General features: G+C 53.4%; 2 protein-coding genes across 20 annotated transcripts in view; one reads left to right on the forward strand and one right to left on the reverse strand.

The window, feature by feature from the left end:
• The window catches only part of PPL (periplakin), a 48,843-nt gene extending 38,583 nt beyond the window's left edge, over positions 1-10,260 (forward strand). The window contains exons 15-22 of the mRNA XM_081554714.1: positions 689-867; positions 960-1,098; positions 1,843-2,036; positions 3,364-3,514; positions 4,219-4,302; positions 5,047-5,163; positions 5,650-5,742; positions 6,740-10,260. Of these exons, the coding sequence (XP_081410840.1) occupies positions 689-867; positions 960-1,098; positions 1,843-2,036; positions 3,364-3,514; positions 4,219-4,302; positions 5,047-5,163; positions 5,650-5,742; positions 6,740-9,412 (3,630 nt within the window). The 3' untranslated portion in view covers positions 9,413-10,260. The remainder of the gene's footprint in view (positions 1-688; positions 868-959; positions 1,099-1,842; positions 2,037-3,363; positions 3,515-4,218; positions 4,303-5,046; positions 5,164-5,649; positions 5,743-6,739) is intronic.
• Positions 10,261-10,414: 154 nt separating this feature from the next.
• Positions 10,415-27,408, reverse strand: part of UBN1 (ubinuclein 1) — a 31,926-nt gene continuing 14,932 nt past the window's right edge. For 3 of the 19 annotated variants that reach the window (XM_081554730.1, XM_081554723.1, XM_081554724.1), the window contains exons 8-18: positions 25,594-25,664; positions 24,247-24,376; positions 23,948-24,066; positions 23,687-23,815; positions 23,360-23,503; positions 18,131-18,181; positions 17,993-18,035; positions 15,691-16,914; positions 14,427-14,670; positions 14,070-14,159; positions 10,415-12,425 (exon numbers count right to left, since the gene is read on the reverse strand). In XM_081554730.1, the coding sequence (XP_081410856.1) occupies positions 12,376-12,425; positions 14,070-14,159; positions 14,427-14,670; positions 15,691-16,914; positions 17,993-18,035; positions 18,131-18,181; positions 23,360-23,503; positions 23,687-23,815; positions 23,948-24,066; positions 24,247-24,376; positions 25,594-25,664 (2,295 nt within the window). In that variant the 3' untranslated portion in view covers positions 10,415-12,375. Of the gene's footprint in view, positions 12,426-12,899; positions 13,195-14,069; positions 14,160-14,426; positions 14,671-15,592; positions 16,915-17,992; positions 18,036-18,130; positions 18,182-23,359; positions 23,504-23,686; positions 23,816-23,947; positions 24,070-24,246; positions 24,377-25,593; positions 25,665-27,408 lie in introns of those variants that run through there. The other 16 variants (XM_081554728.1, XM_081554716.1, XM_081554717.1 and 13 more) reach the window with 11 other exon arrangements.

Genomic DNA, 27,408 nt, shown 5'->3' on the forward strand with positions numbered 1-27,408 from the left:
CTCCAGGAGAAAGGGCTCTTGATAGAGCTGACGATGGCAGGACTGTGGCCCGAGCAGGTCAGCACCCAGCTGAGAGAGGCAGGGTGCCTGGCAGCCCAGGGGCTCTGGGCCAACAGAGCCGACCCCCTTGCCCTGACCGCAGACCTCAGTTTCTTCAGTAAAATGGGCCGGCTGCTTGCTCAGGGGGCCTCGGGAGGATGGAGCACAGGAACACCAGCCACAACTCACCTCCTTCACACACACACACACACACGGTTTCTGGGGTCCTCAGCCCCCTCTGTCATGGGCACGACCCTCCTGGGTCAAGAGGCAGCTTGGGGCTCAGAGCAGTGCTGTGGCCCTTGATGGGGCTCGTGCCAGGGCTGGGAGGGTATGGGGGTGGGGGCGTGGCTGCAAACTCCTAAGCCTCATGGAGCCGTACCCATCTCGTCAGGGTTCCCCCAAAGATGAGCAGCACCATACCCGTGGAGTAGTGGGAACCAGAAGTGCTTGGTGTTACCTGTTGGTTTTCATCAGTCCTGAGTCCCCATCCGGATGGTGCATCAGAACCCCCGGGGATGCTCATTACGGTCACCAACTCCCAGGCCGGCACCCCAGACCCCCAGGCGGCCCCTACCCCAGGGAGGGGGCGTCCCTGGGGGAGAGGGGCTGCAGGCTGTGACCAACACGAGGGCTCCGGTCCCCACAGAACATCACCAACGAGCTGCTGCGGATCAAGCCCGAGAAGGCGCGCAGTGTGGCCGAGGGCGAGGCATTCGTGCGGGCCCTCCCAGACAGTGGCAGCACCACCCTGCTGAGGACGCGGGTGGAGGACACCCAGCACAGATACGAGCGCCTGGTGCAGCTGCTGGAAGCGGCCCAGGAGAAGTGGGTGCAGGCGGGCAGCAGGGAGGCCAGGCAGGGTGGTCAGGGGCCAGGCCACACCCCCCGCCCAACTAACTCCTGACTCGTGTCCTCAGGGTCGACATCGCCAACCGCCTGGAGAAGAGCCTGCAGCAGGGCCGGGAGATGCTGGCCACATATGAGACGCAGCTGGCCCAGGAGGACACAGTGCCCGAGAGCAGCCAGGCCCTGGACAGCAGGAGGCAGGAGCTGGCGGTGAGTGTGTGGACTCCGGGCCCCAGGAGCTCCTCTCTGAGCTGGGCATGGGCTCTAAGGGCCCCCATTCGCCCCCACCTCTGGACAATCGAGGGGCCCAAGGCTCAGGGCAGCAAGTCTCTCCCGGTTTGGAATCCCAGCCACACAAGGGGTTTGTGCAGCCTGCGGAAATCAGGTGCTGGTATCTTAAAATCAGGTCTCAGCATAACCACCCCCACTCCGTTTCTCTGAAGGAGCAGACCTGGCCACCTGGGCCCAGACGCCCGCCAGGCAGGTCAGCTGAGCCGAGGCAGTTCTGCCCCTCGCCCGGCACCTGCCGTCTTCACGGTGCCACTGGGCCACTCTAAGCGCCAGTCTGTGAGCCCGTGGGAGGCCCCTTATTCACGAACCACCTCACAGAACCCTTGCCTTGTGGTGACAGCCTCACCTGGAAGTCCAGGAAGCAGGCTCGGAGGGTAGAGCCTCTGCCGGGGGCACTTCAGTCTGTGCATGGTGTCACCCACCCATGCTGTGCGCCGCAGGGTTTTAGAAACTAGGTTTCCCCGGGTGTTGTTCTTTGTAACAAGACAGAAATTGTAGAAGTGACCACAGGTTTGAGGACCAACTCAGAGGCAAAGCCCTGGTCCCCGACCGGGCTGGGCCCACCACCCCCTCAAAGTGAGTGGACCCAAGCACCCTGGGCAGCCCTCCCGGACCCTGGAGCTCTTGGCCACAGTGCCTGCCATCTACCTCTTCACCCCGCAGGCCATGGCCTCCGAGCTGCAGGCCCAGAAGGCCCTCCTGGGCGAGGTGCAGCGGAACCTGCAGGCCGCCAAGCAGTGCTCAGGCTTGCTGGCCAGCCGCTTCCAGGAGCACTGCCCGGACCTGGAGCGCCAGGAGGCCGAGGTGCACAAGCTGTGCCAGCGCTTCGAGGGCCTCTGCCAGCAGGCGGAGCTCAGGTCAGGGGCCATGGGGAGAGGCTGGAGGGTGGAGAGGGTAGTCTCGGCGGCCTCGGCTTAGCTAGTCTGCCTAAGGCACCCAAGTGGGATTTCTGCAGACAGCGTTGAAGGCTGTTTTCTAAATAATTGCTGCTTTTTGGGAAAAGCAATACACATACAAAATTTAAAAAACCCAAAGGGGTTGTAACGACCAAACATTCCCCCCAAGATCAGCCCTGCTACCAGTTTCCTGTGCATCCTTCCAAAGACACCCTGTACGAGCCGGGGTTGGTAGAAAATGTAGGAACACCCAGCGTGTCCTACTATTTCCCCATCGTGTATTTTCCTGGCCTGAACAATCAGGAAATGCTCCCTCCTCCTCTTCTGTTTTCTGGAAGAGGGTCTGTGAAGACGGGGTATTATTTCCTTAAATGCGTGGTAGAATTCACCACGGAAGACATCTGGGCCTGCAATTTTTTTTTTTTTTTTTTTGTAAAAAGGTTTTTAACTACAAATGCAACCTCTTTTATTAGATATTGGACAATCTGGGTCATCTGATGCTTGAGCAGCTTCACAAGTTTGTGTCTTTCAAGGACACATTGTACACCTCGTCAAGCTGCTGAGTTTTTGGCATGAAATGGTTCATAATATTCTCTTATCCTTGAATGTCTGCGAGATCTGAGGGAATGTCCTCGCTTTCATTCCTGACATCGTATCTTCTTTTGTTGTATTTGTTTACTCTGTTTTCTCCCCCTGATGATTCTGTCTGGGGTTGATCACTTCACTGACTGTTTCAATGAACCAGCTTTGGTTGCAGTGATCTTTCTCCTGTTTTCCTGTTTCCTGATTCACTGACTTCTGCTCATTATTATTTCCTACTGTAGCTGCTTACATTAGGTTCAGTTGGCTCTTCTTTTTCTTCCTTAAGTTAGAAGCTTAGATTGCTGATCTGAGAACCTGCTTTGTTGTTGTTTTCTTCCCCTAATCTAAGCATTAAGTACATCTCATTAAGTACTGCTTTCGCTTTGTCCTACAAATGATGTTTTTATTTTCAGTGAGTTTAAAAGATTTCCACATCTCCCTTGTGACTTCTCCTTGAATCTGGGAGTTATTTAGGTCCTGGGATTCACAGTGGGCATCCCCTCGGGTCTGCACACTCGGCCCTGCCTGCCTTTAATGGAGGCCGTGCAGTATTCCCACCCAATACTCCGTAATTTACCTAACTACTCCCCTTCCTGGTAAACGCTGACTCCCAGTTCAGTTCCTGTTGGTAATCTCTAAAAAGGGACCACAGGCAGCTCTTGGTGTGACCCGAGTGCTCAAAGGCCTGGCTGGCTTTGCCCCGCAGGGCCCAGAGCCTGCAGAGCGCCCGGGCCGAGCACGACGCCTTCTGCAGCGGCCGCGACCATCTGCTCCAGTTCCTGTCCCACATCCCCAACTACGAGCCCCAGGAGACGGACGGCCTCGGCCAGGTGGAGACCAAGCTGAATAACCAGAAGGTGAGAGGGCTGGGGGTCTGCAAGTCCCTTTGTGGACGGGCCCCTGGTTGCGGTCCTGGCCCAGCGGGCTCCCAGCACCCGCATCTCTGAGATCCAGGACAGGGTCACCCTCACCACTCCCTCCCGGGTTCCCTGCACGGGGCCTGGCCTGGAGTGGACCCCTCACGCAGGTCTGCTAAATAAGCGGATCACTGCAGGGACACTGGGGAGCCTTCATGGGGGGAAACCCATTTCCACGGCCCAGAGCCCCGGCTCCCCAGAAGACAGCAGGGCCTTGGGGTAAAGGACGAGGAACGGGAAAGCCAACAGCCTGGGCTCAAATCCTGCTCCCACCCCTGGAGCCATGCACCCACAGGTGAGGCACTGCACCTCCTAAACTGGAAGTGACGATGGTGCTCACCTCAAAGGATGTGGGGAGAGTCAGTGAGATAATCTCAGAAAGACATGCGCTTAGCCTTAGCACCGTGCCTGACACCTCCACGCACTCAGTAAACACTGCTCTCCTGGCAAAGTTCGTGACCTCCTTGGCCCTTCTTCACAGGGCCTTAGAACCGCCTTTTGGAACCAACAAATGTAAACAAGGAAGCTGCTAGTTATACTCTGTGTTACAGAAGAATTCCAGACTCGAAGGAATTCAGCTACTCTATCTAGGTTAAGGATTTTTTTTTCAAGATTTTATTTTTAAAGTCTCTGTTGTTGTACAGAACCTGCTAGATGAAATAGCAAGAAGGGAAGAGGAAGTGCAGAAAGTCCACACGCACTCCCAGCAGTACCAGCAGGCTGTCAAGGTGAGATGCGACAACCCGGCCCGGAGGGTGGGCAGCAGGGCCCCTCCCCCACCATTACCCCCACCCCGCCCCGGGCTGGGTCATGGGGTTGTCCTCAGGCACGGCTGGTGGCCGTGCAAACCAGCACCACCCTTGGGGAAACAAGATGGTGCCAGGCATCAAATATCAGAAGGGTTTTCTACTGTTTAAAGCAGTAACTGAGGGAATTTATCATAAAGGAAAAGATGCAAAAGAATAATGATAATGTGGGATTAACAAAATCAGTGTAAAATAAAAAATTATTTACAATAGCCAAAGAGACAAACTAGAAGTAACCTAAATGTCCAATATTAGCAGAGGAACAGCTAGGAAATTATCATCCAGCCACTTGATGGATGTTTAACTCACCAACCTGACCATACAGGAGGACTAGGACAGGGCGGCGTGAAAAAAAGCTTACGGTATAGAGTTAAAAGCTTACAGTATAAAGACAGCAGGATGCCACGTTCTCCAGGCCAGGGGCGGCCTGGAGGGAGGGAGTGCACTTTGGGGACGAAGGGGTTTGCGGGCCCGTTTTCTCTTGTCTCGCGTGTTGTCCAGGGACGTGGTTGTGTCCTGTTGATGGAGCGACGGTTCTCCAAACCTCCTGGTAGTCAGAGCGGGGTGCAGTTGAGCGCAAGACCTCCGCGGTCAGCCGGAAAGGGCACGGGAACACTTTGGTCTCACCTGCTCTGGTCTGCCCTCTGCCACATCTCTCTCACCCAGGACTACGAGTTGGAAGCAGAGAAACTCAGGTCCCTCCTTGACTTGGAGAATGGAAGGAACAGCCACATGAGCAAGAGGGCCAGGCTCCAGTCCCCTGCCGCCAAAGTGAGAGAAGAGGTGAGCTCCGCGGGCCTGGCCTCCTCGGGGCTCCCTTCCTCCAGGGAGCACGGCATGCAGGCCTCAGAGGTGTACGCACAGTGGGGAAACGGGGCTGGGGGCCCTCCTGGGTGCCAACAGGCTCAGTAGGAGAAGATGATGAACTTATTCTGGGCCGGCGACAGTGACATGCCTGGAAAGACAGCCTGCTGGGAGTCATAGCTGGGGCGGTTCCCTGTACTCTCCACTGAGAGGGTCCGGACACACGGAGGTCTGACGTTACCTGTTCCTTCTGTACACGAGTGTCTTAAGGCTCAGAGACAGGCCTGCTCAAGGTCCCTGGGGGTTTAGGCTTCTGACTCTAAATCCAGTTTTCTCTCTCACAGTTGAGACTAGTAGAACTCCAGGTAGGAAGGGGCAACTCTCTTTGGCATCTCTCCCCAAATGCTAGGTTTTTACAAACATCTTGCTCAGCTTGTTGATTCCTGTCTGTCTGCTCTCCTATAGGAAGCAGCTCTTGCTGCCAAGTTCACGGAAGTTAACGCCATCAACAGACAGAGGCTGCAGAACCTGGAGTTTGCACTGACCCTCCTGAGACAGGTAATGGGTCTCAGGAAGGCATCCTACCGAAAACTATCCCAACAGCTAAGACACTAGGCTCGCTCTGCCTCAGAGAAACAGATGTGGCCAGGGGGCGTGTCCCCTTGCTAACAGGGCAGGGCAGCGCCAGTACCACGCCCACGTCCCCCCACCTCCACGTGGGCGTGAGTCCAACCTAAGTGGCCTGTCCCGCAAACATTTGCTGCGTACCCAGTAAAAGGTAACTTATTTCTAAAACTCGAAAATGTTTATAACAACATTATGAGAAACTGGAAGCGACTCAGTGTTCATCAGCGGTGGGTGGGTGACTGAGCCAGGGTCTGTCCACACAATGGAAAATGATCAAACTGTTGCACGACGAGGTAGTCTTCTCTGGCCGCTGCGGATTCTCTCAGAAGCGCAATCAACAGGGTACATGCAAATTGGGGGCCACCATTAGTATGGAAAAGATAAATACACATTGCACACAAAAATATATGTGACAAAGGTGACTGTATCCTGTAGGATACTGGGCTTCTCTGGTGGGCCAGACAGTAAAGAATCTGCCTGCAATGCAGGAGAGCTAGGGTTCAATCCCTGGGTTGGGAAGTTCCCCTGGAGGAGGACATGGCAACCCACTCCAGTATTCTTGCCTGGAGAAGCCCCATGGACAGAGGAGCCTGGCGGGCTGCAGTCCACGGGGTCACAAAAAGTCGGACACGACTGAGTGACCAAGCGCAGCACAGCACATCCTATAGGAACAAGACCAGAAGGGGTAGGTGGCCTTCACGTCACACTCTTCTGTGGCTTTAAGATATTTTCCCAGATGTGTTTAAACTAGTTGTTTTACCAATTTCAAAAGGAAGCCTAGGGCTCTAGTGGCCCCAACACTGAGCAGGGGGTGGGGGGATGTCCCTTGGGGACTGCAAGACGAGCAGTCTGACCCTTGGCGGGTGGCAAGATGGGCACCGGCTGCGCGGAGTCCGGCGCTAACCCTGCACGGTCTTCCCCTTCCCAGCAGCCGGAGGCAGGTGCAAGCCAGGAGGCCCTGCCCGGCAACAAGCTGGGCCCCGGCGTGGAGGAGACATGGAAGATTCAGAAGGAGCTGGACGAGGAGACGGAGCGGCGGCAGCAGCTGGAGCACGAGGTCCGGAGCGCCCAGGAGGAGATCCGGGCCCTGCGGAGCCAGAGCCCGCAGGAGGCGGTGGTGACCAAGGAGGTACTCAGGAAGGTGCCAGACCCGGTGCTGGAGGAGAGCTTCCAGCAGGCGCAGCAGACCCTGGCCAAGGAGCAGCGCAAGAACCAGCTGCTGCAGGGGGAGGTGGAGGCGCTTCGGCTGCGGCTGCGTGCCCTGGAGGAGGAGGCCCGGGCCGGGGGCCAGGAGTACGTGGTCAAGGAGGTACTGTGCATCAAGCCGGACCGGACCCAGGCTGATGAGGTCCTGAGGCTGCGGGGGGAGCTGGAGGCGCTGCGGCGGCAGAAGGGCGCCCGTGAGGCAGAGGCGCTCCTCCTGCAACAGCGCGTGGCCACCCTGGCCGAGGAGAAGCGGAGGGCGCGGGAGGTGGTCACGGAGAAGGAGGTGGTCAAGGTGCACAATGACCCCCAGCTGGAGGCCGAGTTCCAGCAGCTGCAGGAGGACCAGCGGCGGGAGCAGGGGCTCCGGGAGAAGCAAGAGGAGGAGCTGGGCTTCCTGCAGGACAAGCTCAAGAGGCTGGAGAAGGAGCGGGCCATGGCCGAGGGCAAGATCACTGTCAAGGAGGTGCTCAAGGTGGAGAAGGATGCGGCAGCAGAGCGGGAGGTGGGCGCCCTCCAGCGCCGGTATGAGGACGAGGCCGCCAGGGCCCGCGCCAGCCGGAGAGAGAAGACCGAGCTGCTCCGGAAGATCTGGGCCCTGGAGGAGGAGAATGCCAAGGTGGTTGTGCAGGAGAAGGTGCGCGAGATTGTCCGGCCCGACCCCAAGGCTGAGAGTGAGGTGGCCAACCTCCGCCTGGAGCTGGTGGAACAGGAGCGCAAGTACCGGGGGGCCGAGGAGCAGCTCAAGAGCTACCAGAGCGAGCTGGAGGCACTTCGGAGGCGGGGCCCCCAGGTGGAGGTCAAGGAGGTGACCAAGGAGGTTATCAAGTACACGACGGACCCTGAGACAGAGAAAGAGCTCCAGAGGCTCAGGGAGGAGATCGTGGACAAGACTCGCCTCATCGAGAGGTGTGACCTGGAGATCTACCAGCTGAAGCAGGAGATCCAGTCCCTCAAAGAGGCCAAGCCCCAGGTACAGACCAAGGAGGTGGTCCAGGAGATCTTGCAGTTCCAGGAAGACCCCCAGACCAGAGAGGAAGTGGCAACGCTGAGGGCCCAGCTGGCTGAGGAACACAAGAAGCAGGTGGACCTGGAACGGGAGCGGGCGTCCCAGGAGGAGAAGATCCAGGAGAAGGAGGAGGAGCTGGCCCGGGGGAAGGAGGTGGTGGTGCAGCAGGAGGTGGTCAAGTACGAGGAGGAGCCGGGCCTCCGGGCTGAGGTGAGCGCCTTCACCAAGAGCATCGACACGGAGCTGCGGCAGATCGACGGCCTCCGTGGCGAGCTGCGGCGGCTGCAGCACCGGCGAGCTGAGCTGGAGTGCCAGCTGGAGGAGCTGGAGCGCGAGCGGCAGGCGCGCCGCGAGGCTGAGCTGGAGGTGCAGCGCCTCAAGCAGCGGCTGGCCCAGCTGGAGGAGCAGGAGGGCGAGGCCCGGGAGAAGGTGACCCTCACGCAGAAGGTGGTGCTGCAGCAGGATCCCCAGCAGGCCCGGGAGCACGCCCTGCTGGCCCTGCAGCTGGAGGAAGAGCGGCACCGCCGGCGGGGCCTGGAGCACGAGCTCGAGACCCTGAAGCAGCAGCTGGAGCGCCTGGAGAAGATGGAGGTCAAGGAGAAGGTGGTCTTCTCGGAGAGTGTCCAGGTGGAGAAAGGCGACACGGAGCAGGAGATTGAGAGGCTCAGGGGCAGTCTGGAGGCCGAGAGCCGTGGCAAGAGGGAGCTGGATGCTGAGGTGAGCCGGCTGGAGGCCAAGCTGTCGGAGCTGGAGTTCTGCAACTCCAAGTCTTCCAAGGAGCTGGACTTCCTGAGGGAGGAGAACCATAAGCTGCAGCTAGAGCGGCAGAGCCTACAGCTCGAGGCCCGCAGGCTCCAGTCGGAGATTGAGATGGCCACAGCCGAGGTGCAGGGCCTAAGAAGCCTGCCCGCGACGGCTGGGGCCGACCCCGGGGCGCAGCTCGACTCGCGCCTGCGGTCCCTGGAACGGGAACTGAACGACCTCAGGAGGCTCTCCAGGGACAAAGACCAGGAGATTGAGGAGCTGCAGCGGCGCCTGGGCTCCGTGGCAGTCAAGCGGGAGCAGAGGGAGAACCACCTGCGGCGCTCCATCGTGGTCATCGACCCTGACTCGGGCCGCGAGCTGTCCCCCGAGGAGGCCCACCGGGCTGGCCTCATCGACTGGAACATGTTTGTGAAGCTCAGGAGCCAGGAGTGCGACTGGGAGGAGATCTCCGTCAAGGGCCCCAGCGGCGAGTCCTCTGTGATCCACGACAGGAAGTCCGGCAAGAAATTCTCCATCGAAGAGGCCCTGCAGAGCGGACGGCTGACCCTCGCGCAGTACGACCGCTACGTCAACAAGAGCATGTCCATCCAGGAGCTGGCTGTCCTGGTGTCAGGGCAGAAGTAGGCCTGCCCTCGCCCTCCAGGAAGACGCTGCCGGTTCGCCCCTGCCTGGGACCCTCCCCCAAGTCGTCTCTCCCTGGCCCCCGCACAGCTCCTAGTCCGCGCAGAGCCCCGTGTGCTGCCACCCCAGCTGCTGGGCCCAACCACAGGTGGGACTGGCCCCTGCTGAGCCGTCCCTCAGCCTGATGAGTAACCCGCTTGTCTCCCGATTGTTCACACTTGCAGTGCCCGTCCTCCTCCCCCCTTTCTCCTACACTTCTCTATCAACAGACTCCCCCTGTGACACCTGGAAGCAACCAACATCTACCACTAAAGCACAACACAGGCAGCAGCCCCGTGGGCCAGCCTGCTCCGCACAGCACTGGCCTCTACACCCCAGCCGAGGAAACTCAAGGCAGGGAGGGCTCCATTTGGCAAAGCACCGGCCTCTGGGGCCGCCACCTGCATTCACAGCCCTCCAGATTCCAGCTCAGCTGACTCGCCATCGAGGCCTCCCAGGGAAACCGATCTGGGCGCTACGCCAAACGAGGCGCAAAGAAACGAGAACAGCGTCTGGCCCTGGTGCTTGGGTGAAGCTTAACTGTCGAGCCAGACTGTCCCAAGAGAATGCACCATCAGCGGACATTTCGTGGTTCTGTAACTGAAGTACTTTCCTAGTGGACTGTCGCTGTTGGCCTTGGATTTGATGCCTGGTCCTGCTTATTCTTTCACTGCCACTTAAGACTCCACAGTTGATTTTTTTACCAAATGAAATCTGGGGTCTCTGTATCTCACGTATTATGTAAGGAAACGGGAAGTAAGAGGGAACTCTATTTATAGTGTGAAAATAAACACCTGGTAGCTTGATTCTAATTTCATGGAAAGTGTGTTTCTTCCCTTGCGAGTAAGGCTGATTCCCCAGGGCCTGCTTGGCTTTCAGCCAGAATGAATGTTCCCCAACTACCAGCTCCTAAGGGAGAGAGAATTACTTGCAAATATGGTAAAAAGAAATGCGTAAGAAACGATGTTCTGGAAACCTTGAAACAATTTATTATGTTGCTTTATACAAGATTAACAATTTCACACCACCCCCAACACCAACATATAGTCGCTGCACAAAAGCCACAGCCCTTTCACACCCAAGAATCACCAGTAAGGGGAGCCCGCAGCGTGGTGGCTGGGACGCCTCCGGCTGCAGCCCTCCTTGCCGTGGCTCAAGTCACTCACTCTTCCATTACCACAAATAAAGCATCAACAAGGAAAAGAAACCTCATCAACTCCCCATCAAAGAAACATTTCCCTGAGGCAAGAGGCATCGCTAGATTCCTAAGGAGGAGGGCATCCTGCTCCGGCCACAAGCTGGGTGGTGCCGGGAGGTGGGGGCTCGGTGGGGAGGGGCACCTGGTGTCCTCCCGCTGCTCAGCGCTCTCGGACGGACGGCCTCTGCGCCGCTCTGAGCTCAGCAATACCAATCTCTTCTTTGGCTCTTTTGCTACTACCTAAGACTAGTCTGTAAACTGGAAACCCAAGTTGCAAAAAATAGATATAATAAAGGGACAAGGACTCCACTTGGCCCCATGTGACACACGTGTTGGTTTTTGTTAAAAAAAAGAGCAGAGGCCTGGCCAGCTGGCTGGCCACGGTCTTGCTCCCCAGGGAGCCGGGCAGCCTCTGAGAAATCGCAAGACACCAAGCGTCATATCCTGGGAGTCAGGACCCAAAAGAACTGCCCATGTCTCCACATAGGCAGGCGCACATTCTAAGGAGGCTGTTTACTCTCAACATAAGGGAAATGACTTAGCTGGAGCAGTTGGTTCAGACTTCACAAGACTGGCAAGCGCCCGAAAATCCTTGAGAAGCAGCCGTTGGCTGAGTGGGACGCTGCCCCGTCCGTCTCCCAGTGAAGGCAGAGCCTGCTGTCTGGAGAGTGCGGACCTCAAGCCCTGCTTCTGCACGGCAGACACTTCCCAGGGGCCTGTTCCCGCAGCTCTGCCTGAGCATGGGTTTACAATAAACTGGAATGTCTACCTGCAGCCTGGAACCCCTCACATCCTCAGCCCTCAAAGAGACGAAGAAGGAATTCGGGGCTCTGCAGCCCATCTGTATGAACTTGGGAGAAACAAAGTGGGGGCCCTGGCTGAGCTGGGATGCGGGGGCCTGGGTAACCTTCCAGTCAGGATGGCCCAGGTTGTGATGTGCAACCATAGAAAACTCAAATAAGCTGGCTCTGTCTTAGATACAGACATGTCTTTAAAAAGGTCTTCATCTGAGACCCACTCAGAGGGCCGAGTGGACGTGTCCAGTCCTGCTCCACCATAAAGGCACTGGAATTATGTCTTCCTAGGAACAACGTGACGTGCGGAGAACAGTCCAATTCTATCCAATGCGTTTAATGGTAAGGATCAAAACTGAGCCAAAAATAAGTGTCTTTAAAAATCCTACCACAATTGTTGAATCTACAAAGGTCTTTTCTCTAAAAGAGCTTCATTGTCATGTTCAGTGGAGACTGGCCCCCACGATGAGCACACGTTGGGTGTTCTGAGTATTTTTCAGAGAACAAAGTACCTCTCCCAGCTGGGGTGTGAGCCAGGAGGATGGACAGACACTCTGACCAAGCAGGGAGCCCACTGTGGCCAGAAGGAGCCCCCGACCAGTAGGGTGCAATGAGGTACTCTGGCCAAACGCGAGGAGTTGGGCCACTTGCTCTGCCCCGCCACCAGAGCACCCAGCACGAGCCGGCATGCTCCTTGGCCTAGCGCTGCCCCTCCAACGACTGTCTGCAACAGAGCTGCGAGGCCCTGAGCACCAGGCTGGCCGGGGCCCCCAGAGAAGCACAGGGCTGCTCCCTGAACTGAAGGCACATCACACGTGCCAAGAGACGCTACACTTAGCACTCACGCCTTCTCCAGAAGAAAACCAACGGCAGAGCGTAGTCATTATCCGACTTCTGAGACCTCCTCATTCAGCTTCCAGCCTTTGCCCTGAAAATCACAATTTCCTTGGTACACTGGGCCCTTTCCCATGAAGCTGAGAAGCATCTGAAAGACAGTAAGCAAAAACAGAACACAAGACTCTCGGGATCTCTGACTCTTTGAAGGCAGCAGTAACCAAACCTCAAAGGGACCACTTCTGAAATAGCAAAAGGCCCTGAACACTGAGCGTTCTGGGGCTCAAAGGAGCCTGACACGCTGGCAGGTTATCTGCAGCACGTGCAGCATGCCGGGCACTGGGAGGGCGGCTGCTGGCTGAGTGCCGTCTGTGCCGCAAGGGCCGCTCCCGGCTCCCGGTAAGGCCTGTCAGATACGGTGAGCACCTCTCCACTGCAGACCTTGGGGCCTGGAAGAGCAAGCTCACGGGCACTCATGTTCCGAGCCCACACAGGGAAGAAAGCAAAGCAGACTCGAGTCAGAGCTGAGACATCAGAAGGATGCTCACTGATGACCACTCAGTGTAATCCTACAACACGACGAGTGTCTAAAGAGAGATATTCAACTGGTCTCTTACAGCCTTGATGCTTTTCAGACAGCCTTTTAATTCCCAGAGGAAAAACAGGAAGGAAATGGTACAAGAAAACACTTTTCCCTTTTTTCCTGAAAATTCCACACATCAGTAGTCACGTTTCCAATAGCACTCCAATGATTTTCTGTTTGAGTGTTAACAAAAGCAAACAGAGGCCGTGCAGTCTTTCAAATGCCATCAGCTCTTGCCTGGATGGCTCTGAGACCACCAGTTTGTGGAACCAGTCCCTGCTTTCTCCACCGGAACAGGGAGTAACTGCTGACACAGGCTTAGCCCCAGTTTCTTTCTCTGAAAAAAGCATGTTTCTGTCTGAGGGACTTCCAGTTCATCTTTGGCCTCTGGCATTCACTATTAAGCATTAGCCTCAGGATGCTGATCAGTGCAGCCCCCAGGCCGTGTCTGGAGCAGGTGTGGAGCAGCAGGAAGAGCAGTCGGCCCTGTACTATGTGCACCCAAGAGCCAAGGTCCCAGGACGGGGCCAGGCAGACTGCTGGCTGGCACATACTGGCTCAGGGTGCCTGTACCCTCTCCTCGTGGCTGTGAACCAGGGCTTGCAGGCTGGCCCTTTCTGCAGCCACTGCTGTGTGCAGAGGAGAAGCCAGGGAAGAAGGACGCTGCTCGGTCCTGTTGTGCTCCCAAACCTCTGCACCCCCCCGCCAGACTGAAGCACACACTGCTCCTTTCCTGGACACACGCTCCGTGAGGGGTCAGGGTCCCTCCTGAAGCCCTGCCACTGCTACCAGACTTCCCCTTTCACTTACACTAAGGTTGAGGCCTCTGTTAGTGGATCCCACCTGGAAGGGGTGGCAATGTGAACCTAAAGGCCTGCAGTGCCCCAACTAGCCCCTGGGAAATCAGCACCATCACCCTTCCAGTCTTGATTACATTGAAGAGGAAACACTGAGCTGAGGGCGAGGAAGTCCTGAGCCAAGTCCTCAGGCTACCACGCTTCCCTCTGTGATCACACAGGGCAAGGCAGGTGTCAGTGTGGGAGACTGCGTCCCTCGCGTCAAGTACCACAGAGACACCCGAGCCTCAGAGGACAAACTGAGACGACACAGTGATGACGGGGGGAGACACTAGTGTCCTTGGCAGCAGAGAAGGCTGCTGATGGAGAGGAATGGCCCGCAGTGCACGTGGCACTCTGACCACCTGGAAATTACCTGGCAGGCTCTGCGGGAGGTGGGTAGACACGGCAGTGTGCGGGAGAGGTGCTGCACGAGGCGGGCTGGAGTGCACGCCGGCCAGGAGACCTGAGAGAAGACAAGAGGGAGGGTGAACAAAACACACACTAAGACAGAGGGAGCAGCCTGGGCGCTCCAGGGCCCCAGACAACCTACTGCACTGGTTCCGGGTGCAAACCCTGGGGTGGGAGGGCTCAGCAAAGTGCCCGGGGAGGCTGCCCACGGTCACACACCAGACACACCAAGAACCCAGCACATGATAGCAGAACCTGTCGGTCACAGAGGCACGGGGGCCCCTTCTGTGCTCCAGTATGAGGGAGAAGGGAAGACACTTACTGTGGCCGAGGCCGTGATGGAATGTCCCAGGGGCAGGGCCGGTGACGATGGCATCCTTGGAGACCCCCGCTTTAGCAGAGGAGTCAGCACTGAAGGAGATCACGTGGAGGGGAAGCTGGGAGATAATCCCCAAGGGGTTCGAGTTCAAGGCCCCAGGGAGCTTGGGACTGCCAGCCTTGTAGGATGAAGACAGCAGGTTCAAGGGTGAGGAGCCGGTCAACAGCACAGCCCCACTCGCTCCTTTCTGGGGAGGAAGCACAGACAGGGGTCAGGATTCCAGCCTCATCCAGAGCCCACTCACAAACCAAAGCTCATACAGCACTGGGGGTGGGTTGGAGAGGGGTACGTGCACATCAGCCGCCCCTCCACTGCAGCCCCGAGGAAGGACCATCGCGAAGAACCAGCACAGAAGGGCTCCCCGAGCAGTGTTCACTTTAAAAAGCAGGTATTAAATATGCCTCCTTTGTGCAAGAAAGGAAGGAGAAAGTATCATACATGGATACCCACCAATACAGGGATGTAGCAACATATGTATACTTACCTCCATCACACACACACACACAGGAATTTACCTTTGGTTTTTACAAAGAAACAGAAAAAACCTAGAAACTAAGGAATGCAGTTACAAGGGCTGCAGGAGGAAGGCAGAGGCGAGTGAAGCTTTGCTAAACACACCTTTCTATAGGTTTGCTCTTTGCAACCACACTATCTTATATATGTGAAAAATGGAGAAAAAAATAAGCTCATTCGCCCCACCTTCATCCAAACCTCCTATAATGAATCACCCGAGGCGAGCCTCAGTAACCAGGGGCCGGGTCACAGTGCCTTTGTCTCACATGCGGAGTCTCCCCAAACCCAACAGAAAGAATCACCCTGAGAAGTACCGGTATTCCCGGTCAAGACATCCCTATTAACTAACCACCTGAGGGCAGGACTAGTTTCACATGCTCGCTTGGAGAGATGACAGGCAGGAGGCTGTGCAGGACGCGTTTCCTGACTCCCTCCAGCCATCCGGATCCACAGCCCCCCTGCAGATGCAGCGCTGCCCAGTCCTCCCTCTGGTCGTCCTCCCCAGGAGACTCTTCAGGCTTTCCTGGGAGTCTGGCCACCAGAAAAGTAAAGGCCTGAAAACAGGAAGCCTGGTCCTCCTTCCTCACTGCTCCTACCTGACCGTGAGCATCAGCTCTCACTCTCAGACCAGGGTGAGGCCAGCAGCCCTGCCCACAAGGCCCACGAGGGCGGTGGGCTGCAGCAGGACACTCACTGGCAGGGAGGTAGACGAGGTCACGCTGCTCACCACGCTGGGCTTCAGGGAGGAGGTCAGTAACTTGGCCACGCCCTGGGTCCCCCCACTAGAATCTCCATTGGGACCACCAGGAGGGGCCACCAGGGTCAACTTCTGGGGTACAGGCGGCTTTTTCACTGCAGGGCCAGGGACGGGTCGGCCGGCGGACTGTCCTGTGGAGGGAGGCTGTGCCGCGGGGAGCAAGTTCCCAGAAGCAGGGCTCTGGACCGGTGTTCCTCCAGGTGAAGGGCTGCTGGATGACACCCCATGTTTGGAGGCAGAGCCCAGGAAGGGACTGGTCTTGTAGGGTGGCCCTGAAGTGCTGGCTGAGTGTGGTTTCGCTGGATGGCTCACTGCAGCAGAGCACGAAGCTGGGATTTTATGAGAGCTGCTGCTAGAGGCTGGTGTGCCCCCTGAGGAGGATGGCATGGAAGCATGGAAGCTCTGGCTTTTGGTCGCTGTCTTGACAAGCTGCAGGAGGGATCGGTGACACTGAGGGGAGCCAGGCTTCGGGCCTTGAAGCTTACTGATGAATGGAGCCGGAGGGGTGAAGCTCTTCTGCGGCTGCGTGCCGGCATGAAAGACCTTGACCTGCGGGCCCAGCATAGCGGTGCCCGTCGGGGGCATGTGAGACGTCCGCGACAAGCCGTGGTGCTTGGCTTTCAGCTGCTGCCCTTCTGGTGGGCCTTTGCCGAGAGCAGCCTGACAGGACAGCTCTTTGTAGCCAGAACTCTCTGTTTTTTTCTCCTGAGAGGACTGCCCCAGGGCCAGAGCCTGTTCAGCCAGAAAATTGAGGGGTGACTGCAAAGAGCTAGAGGGTGGAGGGGCAGAAGAAGGGCTGGGCTTTGGAAAGTTCCTTTTTTCTTCTGGACATAGAACACCCGCGACCTTCTCTGCAGGCACTTTCACGGGTGCGGGCAGTGGGAACTCTGAGCTCCCACCAGCCCTAGTGTTCAATACAGCCAGTTCCTTGGACACTGCCTCCAATGAGGAGGCAGAATTATGGACCAAGTCTCCATCCAACGAGTCCTCCAGGTTGATAGGAGCAGGATGAGCGAGGCTGCCAGATGCCTGGGACGAGAGCTCCCTGCTTGCAGCCCCCACGCCCAGGCCTCCTCCCAGGTGCTCTGAAGGCAAAGCCAGGGGGCTGCCCATCTGGCCTGATGATATGGACACCTTCTTTTCTGGCTTAGCAGATGATTCCTAAAGGCAAGCAGAAAGGCTCGTGTTTACAAATGTCCAAAGATGCCAACACTGGCCCTGCTGAAGGGACTCGAGCACGAGAACACAAGACAGACAGCCGGCCTCCCAGTGTGATCGCAAAGCCAGGGAGGAAAGGAGCAGGAGGCAGGCCTGCATGGACTCGGAAATGCTGCGACCCCGCCACCCTCTGCCACTCTCTGGCCATGGCTGGGCGGGACTGGGCTGATCCAGGCATGCTGCCACTGCAACACATACAAGGAAACTGCGTTCTGTTTCTGAAAACTGTACAACTTGAACAACAAGATGTGCTCCCTTCAGCCCTCACCCCACCTCAGCTCCCACCGCAGTCAGGATGACAGGGCAGGGGACTGCCTTCACTTTCTCTCCCTCCTGGGTTTCCCGGCACCTAACTCTCCTCTGGGCTCAGAGTCTGTCTTGTCACTTCCACCTCCCCAGCACCTGGTATAGTGAGTCTTAGGGACACCAGAGGAGATCAACAGACACTTGGGAATAACTGATCTGCACGCTCCTTCCCTTGGGCTGTTCAGGGACGGTGAGGGGCGCTACAGAGCCTCAGAATTGGCAGAAATTTTGGTGAAACAGCAATTTTACTACATCGAGAGCGCTCTGCAACATCGAAGTCATTTCAGTCTAGTCTCCAGCCATCGCACTCCCCTCTGTATGTCAGTCAGCTGGACAAAGCTTCCTGCCTGCCAGATGCCAATCCATGCTCACCTGCACTTGGCTAGGGGGCGCTCTTCCGTAAGAGGTAAGGCCAATTCACCCATGACACTTTCCCACTTTCGAGGGCTTATCGATTCTCAGAGGGCTACCAGGAAGACCTCATTTAACTCCACAACAACCCCAGGAACTGGCCGGGTAGGTGCTGCTTCCTAGACCTGGGGCTGGAGGGCACTAGTGGCCCAGGTCAGGTCTCTGTCCTGCAGACCCCAGTTCCCTCCTGGTACAACCTCATCCCAAAGAGCTGTCCCCAGACCAGCAAAGCTCCATGAGCTGCCAGGAGCATGGCTGCAAAGAGCTAAGAACAGGTGGCACAGGACTGGACAGGCTGACTCACCTTCACCTTCATTTTGGAAGAGGCCATTACTTTCTTCTTGGCCCTGTGCAAAGGAATGAACATAGGAAAGGTTCAGAGGAGATCCTCAGAGATAAAAATGCCAGTAGTCCCGACAAGTGAAAACACTGAGACACTCACAGAATTGATGTCAGGTGCCCGTGGCCTCGTCTGCTCTCCTTAAACAGAGTCCTGGAACAAAGAACCACAGGGAAGTCCTCATAAGCCTCTGAAAGCAGTCTGCTCCCCGAGCCACCCCACCTCCATGGTATGCAAGGACTGTCACCCATTAATGTCAGGGGGCTGCTGAGGGGGCCTTACGTAGCTACCTGGCCACCTGAAAGCCACGGAGCTGGGATTCCCCCAAAAAAGCGATGACTCTGCCCCCATACCTCTCACAGTGATTCCTCCCCTAACGGCAGGAGCACCCTCCGTACTACCTGTTCTCATCCCCCTTCAAAGGCACAACTTCTCCCAGAGAAGCTCAATGGAAGTTTTTTTATGCCATTCCCTATGTACTGTCAGGAGTCCAATCTACAGTGAGAAGAGCAATTCCACTTGAAGGGACTCTAAGAAAAGACCTACTCAACCAAGAACACTCCCTAGCACCTTGGGGAGGGTCCTGGGAACACACCAAGCAGGAAGCACCAGGTGTGGTCTCCCACCTGGACAACAACTACACTACACTAGCCAAACCCATCTGATGGAACTACTCTGTAACTTCAGAGGCTGTTCAAGCTTGCGGCTTCCGGGGGGAACTTAGACGAGTAAACTGTGGTTCATCTTGGCTCTCTGCACAGGAGCAGCCGCCCACCCCCCACCTGGTGGCCTGCAGCTGTGCAGGTGTTCCTGGAGCAGCTTGCACACAGCTTGTGGGAACCAGCGTGGGAAAAAGGACCTTGTCTCCAAAGACCAGGGACCTGTGCTCTGATGGCTGATCACTGCTTCTGATCACGGGGGTGGGAGGTGCAGACACAGGGCGGCAGCCTATTGCTGTTGCACTACTGGCTGAAGCGACTGCCAGGGGATGTAAAGGGCCAGGACCCCCTTTAACCTCTTCCTTTTTGTGATTTTTCCCCCTTTTGGCAGTCACTCTAGTCTTTAAAGACTAGAGCATTAAAAAAAAAAAAAAACTACATATGTGGGAGAAATTAGAAAGTAACTGCGTGTGCCTAGGGAAAAGCTTGGAAAAGACATAAGAATAACACGTTAAGTTCACACCTCAGGCTGATCCTTGACATAGAGACAGCATATACTAAAAACAAAACACAAAACCAGCAAACTCCAGGGAAAGGGGAGAATCTGATTTTCGGAGTTACCACATTATTAGATTCAAATGTCTGCTGTTCAACAACAACAACAAAAATACAAGGTACATAAAGAAACAGGAAATATGGCCCGTTCAAAGGAAAAAACAAATCAACGGAAACTGTCTCTGAGAAAAGACCAAATGGCAGATACACCAGACAAAAACAACTGTCCTAAAGATGGACAAAGAACTAAAGGAAGATGTGGAGAAAGAAAATAATGTGAAAAAATATCAATAAAGAGATAGGAAACCTGAAAAGAAACCAAAAAGAAATTCTAGAATCGAAAAGGACAGTAACTGAAATGAAAAATTCAGTAGAGAGATTCAAAGGCAGACTTGAGCAGGTAGGAAAAAAACAAGAGAACCTGAAACAGGACAATGAAGATGATCGAGTCTGAGGAGCAGAAAGAAAAGACTGAAGAAAAGTCAACAGAGTCTAAAAGGACCCATGGGACACCACCAAGTGCACACACACCCTCTCACAGCATGGACATCCTGGAGGACAGAGAAAGGGGCCCAGAGAAGCGTAAAGAAATAATGGCTGAAAACTTTCCAAATGTGAAAACAAACAATGTAAGCGTAAATATATGAATATAAATATCCAAGAAGCACAAAGAACTCCACGTAAGATGAAATCAAGAGACCCACACCAAAACACATGATAATCAAAGTTTCAAAAGCCAGAGACAAAGACAGAATATTGAAAGCATCCAGACACTATTGAATCATCATACACGAGGGATCCTCAATAAAATTATCAGCAGATTTCTCATCAGAAACTTTGGAGGCCAGAAGACAGTGGGTTGATACATTCAAAGTCTAAAGTAAAAACAGCATCAACCAAGAACCCTATATCTGATGAAATATGGGGGAGATGTAAATCAACTATACTTCAATCAAACAGTGGAGAATATAATATCCCCAGATAAGATAAAAGTTGAAGGTGTTCATGATCAAAAAACCTATTCTGTAAGAAATGCTCATGGGTCCTGAGGGTGAAATAAAAAGATAGCACCTCAAAGTTACATGCAGAAATAAAGATCTCAGAAAGGTGAATATACGAAGACCACTACAGAAGTCAAGGTCATTATAACAGTGGTTTGTAATCATACTTTTTAAAGTATGATTTAAGAGACTAATACTAATTTAAAAGCTATGACTTTGGTTGGTAACTCTAAATCTTGTTTTCTACATAATTTAAGAGGCATTTAAAAAACTATTAGTTTATGTTATGGGGCACACAATGTATAAAAATGTACAGCAGAGCTGTATGGGGGCAGAGCTTTCATATGTTAATCAACTTACAGAAGTAAATCCTTCCTTATTAGTAACTACTTTAAAAAATAACAATTCAACATTCTAATCAAAAGATAGAGACTGGCAGAATAAATAAAAAACATGACCTGATCTAACTATATGCTGTCTGTTGCTGCTGTGGTGCTGTGCTCAATCGTGTCTAACTTGTTGCGACCCCATGGACTGTAGCCCACCAGGCTCCCCTGTACATGGGATTTCCAGGCAAGCTACAAGAGCCAAAGACTCGAGATCCAAAGACAAGAACAGATTGAAAATAAAAGGACTGAAAAAGGTACTCCATGCAAATATAACTGAGAGAGCAGAGGCAGCTATATTAATATCACACAAAACAGACTTTAACTCGAGAAAGGTTACAAAAGATACAGAAAACTATTATATATTAATAAAAGGTTCAATACAGCAAAAAGATATAACGATTATAAATATTCATGCACCTGCTGCTAAGCCACTTTAGTCGTGTCTGACTCTGTGCGACCCCACAGACGGCAGCCCACCAGGCTCTGCCGTCCCTGGGATTTTCCAGGCAAGAGTACTGGAGTGGGTTGCCATTTCCTTCTCCAATGCATGAAAGTGAAAAGTGAAAGTGAAGTCGTTCAGTCGTGTCCAACTCTTCGAGACCCCATGGACTACAGCCCACCAGGCTCTGCCGTCCCTGGGACTCTCCAGGCAAGAGTACTGGAGTGGGTTGCCATTGCCTTATGCACCTGACAGACCTTTAAAATATATGAAGCAAAAACTGATGGAACTGAAGAGAGAAAGAAACAGTTTTACAATAAAAGCTGGAGATTTCAATACCCCCTCACAAAAGTGAATACAATAATCAGACAGAAGATAAAGCAACAGAGAACTTTACACAATAAACCAATTAGATGTAACAGAGAGATACAAAACATTCTACCCAACAACAGAATACACTTTCTCAAGTGCACATGGGACATTTTCTAGGATAGACCATATGTTAGGCCACAAATGAACTCTCAGTAGATTTTAAAACAAGGAAGGTCTTGAATCAACAACCGAATTTTGCAAGTTAAGGAACAGACAAAAGAAGAACTAAAGCTTAAAGCCAGCAAAAGGAAGGATATATTATAATAAAGATTAGAGAAAAAACAAGGAAAATAGAGAATAAACAATAAACAATTATAGGTCTATTCAGACTTCCTATTTTTTTGTGATTTAGTCATGGTAAGTCTTGTGTTTCTAGAAACTTGTCCATTTCATCTAGGCTGAAAGACACTATCCATAGAATAAAAAGGCAACCCACAGAACAAAGAAATATTGGGAAATTACGTATCTGATAAGGGATTAATATCCAGAATACATAGCGAACTCTTTAAACTTAACAACAAAAAAGCACACCAATTTAAAAATGGGCAAAAGAGTTGAATAAACACATCTCCAAAGAAGATATACAAATGTAAAGTTAGTACATGAAAAGATGCTCAGTATCACTAATCATTAGCAAAGTGAACTATGGGGCACCACCTCAAATCCATCAGGATGGTCACAACCAAAAAGAGAGAAAACGACACACACTGGTGGGGATGTGGAGACACTGAACCTCATGCAGTGCTGGCGGGAACGTGGAAGGATCGCAGCTACTATGGAACCACTGCGGTGGGGCCTCAGAAACTGAACACACCATCACACGATCCAGCAACTCCAATTCTAGGTGTACGTGCAGAAGAACTGAAAGCAGGGTCCCACAGAGATGTCTGTGTGTCCATGTTCACAGCAGCATTATTCACAATAGCTTAAATGTGGAAGCAACACCAGGTACCATCAACAGATGAATGGATAAGCAAAATGTATATATACAGGAGAATATTATTGAGCTTTAAAAAGGAAGGAAGTTCTGACCCGTGCTATAATTGATGAACCTTGAGGACATTATGCTGAGTGGAGTAAGCCAGACACAAAGACAAATACTTTGTATGAGTCCACTTATATGAGGTACTTAAAGTAGTCAAAACCACAGACAGGAGAATGGTGGCCTCCAGGTCTGTGGGGAGGGGAAATGTGGAGTTGGTGTATCTAACACCATTGAATTATGCCCTGAAAGATGCTAAAGTTTACATTAAGTGTATTTTACCACCCCCCCCCCCAATTTTTTTTAAAGAACACTAGTTAGAGGACACTTTCTCTGTGTATTGCAGATACAGTCCATTCATGGAAAGCTATGTAACACAAAGTAGCCTGTTAGAAAAGTCTGGCGCTTGGCTCTAGGAAGTAAGTCACTCCTGCCAGTTGCAAATAACAATTCTGTTCAGAAAATTAAAATGTCCCCAACTTGCACCTGCCTCCCAACTTTCAGTAGGCGCCATTATGTCAAAGCAGAAAAGGGCATACAGCCATAGAACTGAAGTGGGATAAAGAATGACAAAGACAAAATCCCACAAATAACGTCCCTCTTCCTGCGGAGACAGACAACCCCCTTGTTACTCAGGTGAGATCAGAGTTCAATCCACTAGCCTGTGACTCTGAGGGTGGAGCTCCGGTGGCCTGGCACAGAAGAATCACTCATGACATCTCTTTACCACAAGAATGAGCTTCCCTTGTAGCTCAGATGGTAAAGAATCTGCCTGCAATGTGGGAGACCTGGGTTCAATCCATGGGTTGGGAAGATCCCCTGGAGAAGGGAAAGGCTACTCACTCCAGTATTCTGGCCTGGAGAATCCCATGGATCACAAGAATGCTCCACTCTAAGGTCACACTGACTACACTGGCTGCCCACGGGCCCTCACCTGGCCTGCATCCAGCCTTTGGGCCAGAGAGGTTTGACCTCGGCATCCAGAAACGCCTTCACGTAGTCCTCCCAGGACTGGGCCTTGTTCTTCTCTAGGTCAAAGCTCTCCAGTTTGATCTTCACCACCTGACAGAGCAGCTCCCTACAGAGTGGGCAGAAGTCACAACCTTTAAACCACCCCAAACACTTCTTCAAGTTTTCAATCATGTGCTTTCAGCAGCCCTAATTAAAGAAAAGATTCTAACCTTCATTAGAAACACAGGAACATGCTCAGACACTGGCCCCACAAACCCTCCACTGAGGCAAGGTCCCAGTTTGGGCACACCTGATTTCATCACTCCACTGGAACTTCTTCCGGGGCCCCATTATCCTCCGGCCCCCCTTCTCCTCATCTTCCTCCTCATCAGAACAGACCCGTTCTCTCTGCTCCTTGTCCTTCTCCTCTTCCAGCATCCTAGAGAGTGAGGAGAATTAGGAGGGACCCTAAGGTCACCACAGAGCTGCTTCCTCCTGCCACCGTCCCCCCACCCCCCAGGGCATCTCAGAAGAGCTGAGGATGCTGAAGGCAGTGAGGGGACACACTTACTTGGCGACCTTGGCTTGCGTGTGAGCCTGGCACTCGTCCTGGTACTTGGCCATCTGCTCTGGCATGGCCCTGCCAATGGCTTCCTTAAGTTTCTGGAGTGGCTCCTTCAGACGCCCACCCTGCTAAGAGCAAGACCAGTCATGAGTCTTGTTTACACGTCACTTTTTACACTGAGGACACACCCTAAGCATAACCAACCGCATGGAGGCAGTGCAGCAGCAGCTATGGCACCTGTGAGCATGCTATCACCCTCTCTACTGGGCCCCGAAGCCACAGGGCTCCACTGCAAGGTCACCCACCTGCTCACAGAGGTGCAGTTTTCGTGCACGCTTGACCAAGGTATCTTTGCTGCAGGGCAGGAAGGAAGCAAGGTAGGCATACACTCCAGAACGGGTCTGGCTGCTCAGCTCCCGGGTCTGCGCCTCTATGCTGAAGAACAGAGCAGAGTTACCCACCGCAGCACCTCTCATCTGCAGGAGCCAAGAGTGGGCCAAGCCTTATCTCGCCAATCACACAGCATCATGGAGCGGCCAGCCCAACAAACCCGATCAACTTGGCTAGGCAGAGTGCACCAAGGTTCTCAGGTCAAAGACAAGACCGAGTCAAAGGTGTCAAGAAAATCGAGTCTCCAAGAGTACAAGCTCTGAAGTTCTCAGTTTCATAAACAAAACATAAATGCTTTCAAGCTGGCAAGTAATCAAGTTACTTGGGGTTGACAGGAAACAGTTTTCAGCAGAGCTTCCCTTTTTTTCCCCTACAGTTCCAAGTTCTGTCCCTGACTATGTGGTCAAGGAAATCCTCATGCCTGCAGCGTTCCCACTGAGACGAGCAGAATGCGGTCTGTCTTCCACCCCTTGAGCTCTCTGGATCTGGCACATTCCAGGGCACAAACCCCTCACCTGTGCAGACCCTTAGGTGCTCCCTGACCCAAATGGCCAATCTTCCTCTGTCCTGGCCAGGAAAGGTCCTTCGCTAGAATATTCCCTGGTCTTGACCACTGGTTTCACACGTGCAAAACCCTCAGCAGTTGCATAATCAGCTTCCTCTGGTACACGATGCAACCAGGAGCGAAACTGGCAAAGCTGGAGGGCCAGATACAAAGAATCTGGCTCAGATTTGTATGTGTGGGTTTTGGTTTTTTTGTTTGTTTTCAATCCAATTCATACAGTAGGGTGTCCCAGAGGCTCACGTGTGTGAGATTGGGAATGGGAGGGTGAGCACTGGCCTCGGAGCACAAGTGTGACTAGGAGGAGAACGCCCAGGCTCGCTGAGGAGCGCCCCTGAGGGCAGGGCCCGGGCCTGCACCGAGCCATCTCGCCCTTTCCTCAGAGGTGGGCAGGCAGCGCCTGCTCTCTGCTCTCACCTCACAGGCGGCACGACACCCTCCCCCAGCGTGCCGTGACGAAGACACAGAGTCCCAACAATGTCTGCTGCCTCAGGTTAGGATGGTCTAGCATTTCCTAGAGACAAACATCTGATGTCCCCGCCCCTGACCTCTATTAAAAAAAAAACACAATAAAGCAATAGAAACCAATTTTTAAAAATCTCATCAGGGCTTCCTTATCCCTCAATCGTACTCCCACTTCCCCGGGCCTGCTGAACCCCTGCATGGTAACAGCAGTTGCAAAGAAACGAAAGATACTCACTCTAGGAGGATGCCATTAATATCCTGGGTGAAGAACTTCTGTCTGCTCTCTCCCTCCGCAGCTCTGGCAGCCTGGTTCATGGCAGACAGGAACAGCCATTAGTGCACTTGCCCCGCACCGCCCTCACACTCACCCACAGGCCTAGAGAACACCGGATGACAAAATCCTCACAGCAAGCTCTGCCCCGCTCACTCCTAATCCAGACTAAGTTCACCCATACCACTGCATGCTCCAAAAGTGGTGCATCCAGCTCTCTTCACAGGCTGCTGCAGCATCTACAGACAGACAGTCCATTCTTCCCAGGACTTGACACGACAGTCATGTAAGAGGGTTCAGTCTTACGTGAAGAAAATCAGAGTCAAGAGACTAGTGATTCTCATTCAGCCAGCGAGCAAGCTCCTCTGCCCGGCACTCTATCATCTAAACGGTGAGTTGTGTTTTCCTTACCATCTACAGCACAAAACAATCAAGAACTTTAACAAACCTGCAATACTTGAAGGCTTTTATTCACCAAAATAATATTAGTAACAATAATAATGTGCTGCTTCAGCATTTAAAAACCATAATTCTTTGAAAATTCATCATCTATTTAGGGTATGTTATCACTAACTCTATTACTCAGATCACTGGAATGACTAACCCACCTGACTACCTTCTAACACAGATATAACAGGCTGCAATGGTGCTGTGCTTTCAACGAGCGCACAGTTAACAAGACCCTGGCTGGCTACCCTGGAGACCCCTGAAGCAATCACAGGAGGCGGCCAAGCCACCAAAAGCACAAGCGAGGAAAGCAGCATGCAAAGGTCTGGACGAGGGGTTCTCTACTCGGCCGCGTGCACCTGGCAGCCTTCCCCACCCTAGATGCATCCCATCGGAATCTCCTGGGAAGACCTGTGTTCCTTACAAGAGGCCCCAGGATTAGGACTCTTTTAAAGTAACTCTGGTGACGAGCATGTAGAGGACCGAGAACCACTGACCTACACCCAAGAGTTCCTGGTTCAAAGTTAGTCGCTCAGTAGTGTCTGACTCTTTGTGACCTCATAGACTGCAGCCCACCCAGCTCCTCTGTCCATGGGATTCTCCAGGCAAGAATACTGGAGTGGGCTGCCATTCCCTTCTCCAGGGGATCTTCCTGACCCAGGGATTGAACCTGGGTCTCCTGCATTGCAGGCAGATTCTTTACTGTCTGAGCCACCAAGGAAGCTCACTGGTCCAAAGGCTTTAGGCAAAATAAAATGTCAGGCTTGACATATAATACTGATGGTAAACAGAGACAATAAGGTGATTGTCTACAGTGAAATGATCAGTCCTGATCAACCCTTGGGAACACCTACCTTTCTCTAGCCCCACCCGCCTTCCCTTCACTGCATCCTCTGGGTCCTGTCCTGACCTCCTAGCTCTATCCTGTCTCCTCCACTAGCTCTTAGCAGCAGGCACGCTCCCAAATTCCATCGAGAGACCTCTTCACCCAACAGTGTCTCCCCCTAAGCTTCAAAATAGCACATACGCACAAAATAACAAACACAAACCTAAACCTCTATCCTCAGCTCTGGACCAGAACTGTCAATTATCTCCCTGAATGAACGACCCTGGAGTATACAAATCAACTTGTCCAAAATCTAACCCACTCCTTTCTGCTCTTCCAACCAAGTCCCTACTTCTAACAACAGCACCTCACCCTTCTTAAATTCTCTCACTTTTCTTTAGGACTCTTCAGAAGGCCTTCCCGAGCCTAGAATCAAACCCAAACTCCTCCACCTGGCAGTCAGGGTTATCAGGACCTGGCCTCACCATCCTATCCAGCCCCCACCT

Source organism: Giraffa tippelskirchi, chromosome 13 (genome assembly GCF_054371585.1).
Source record: "Giraffa tippelskirchi isolate mGirTip1 chromosome 13, T2T-mGirTip1v1.2.pri, whole genome shotgun sequence".
Lineage (NCBI taxonomy): Eukaryota > Metazoa > Chordata > Mammalia > Artiodactyla > Giraffidae > Giraffa > Giraffa tippelskirchi.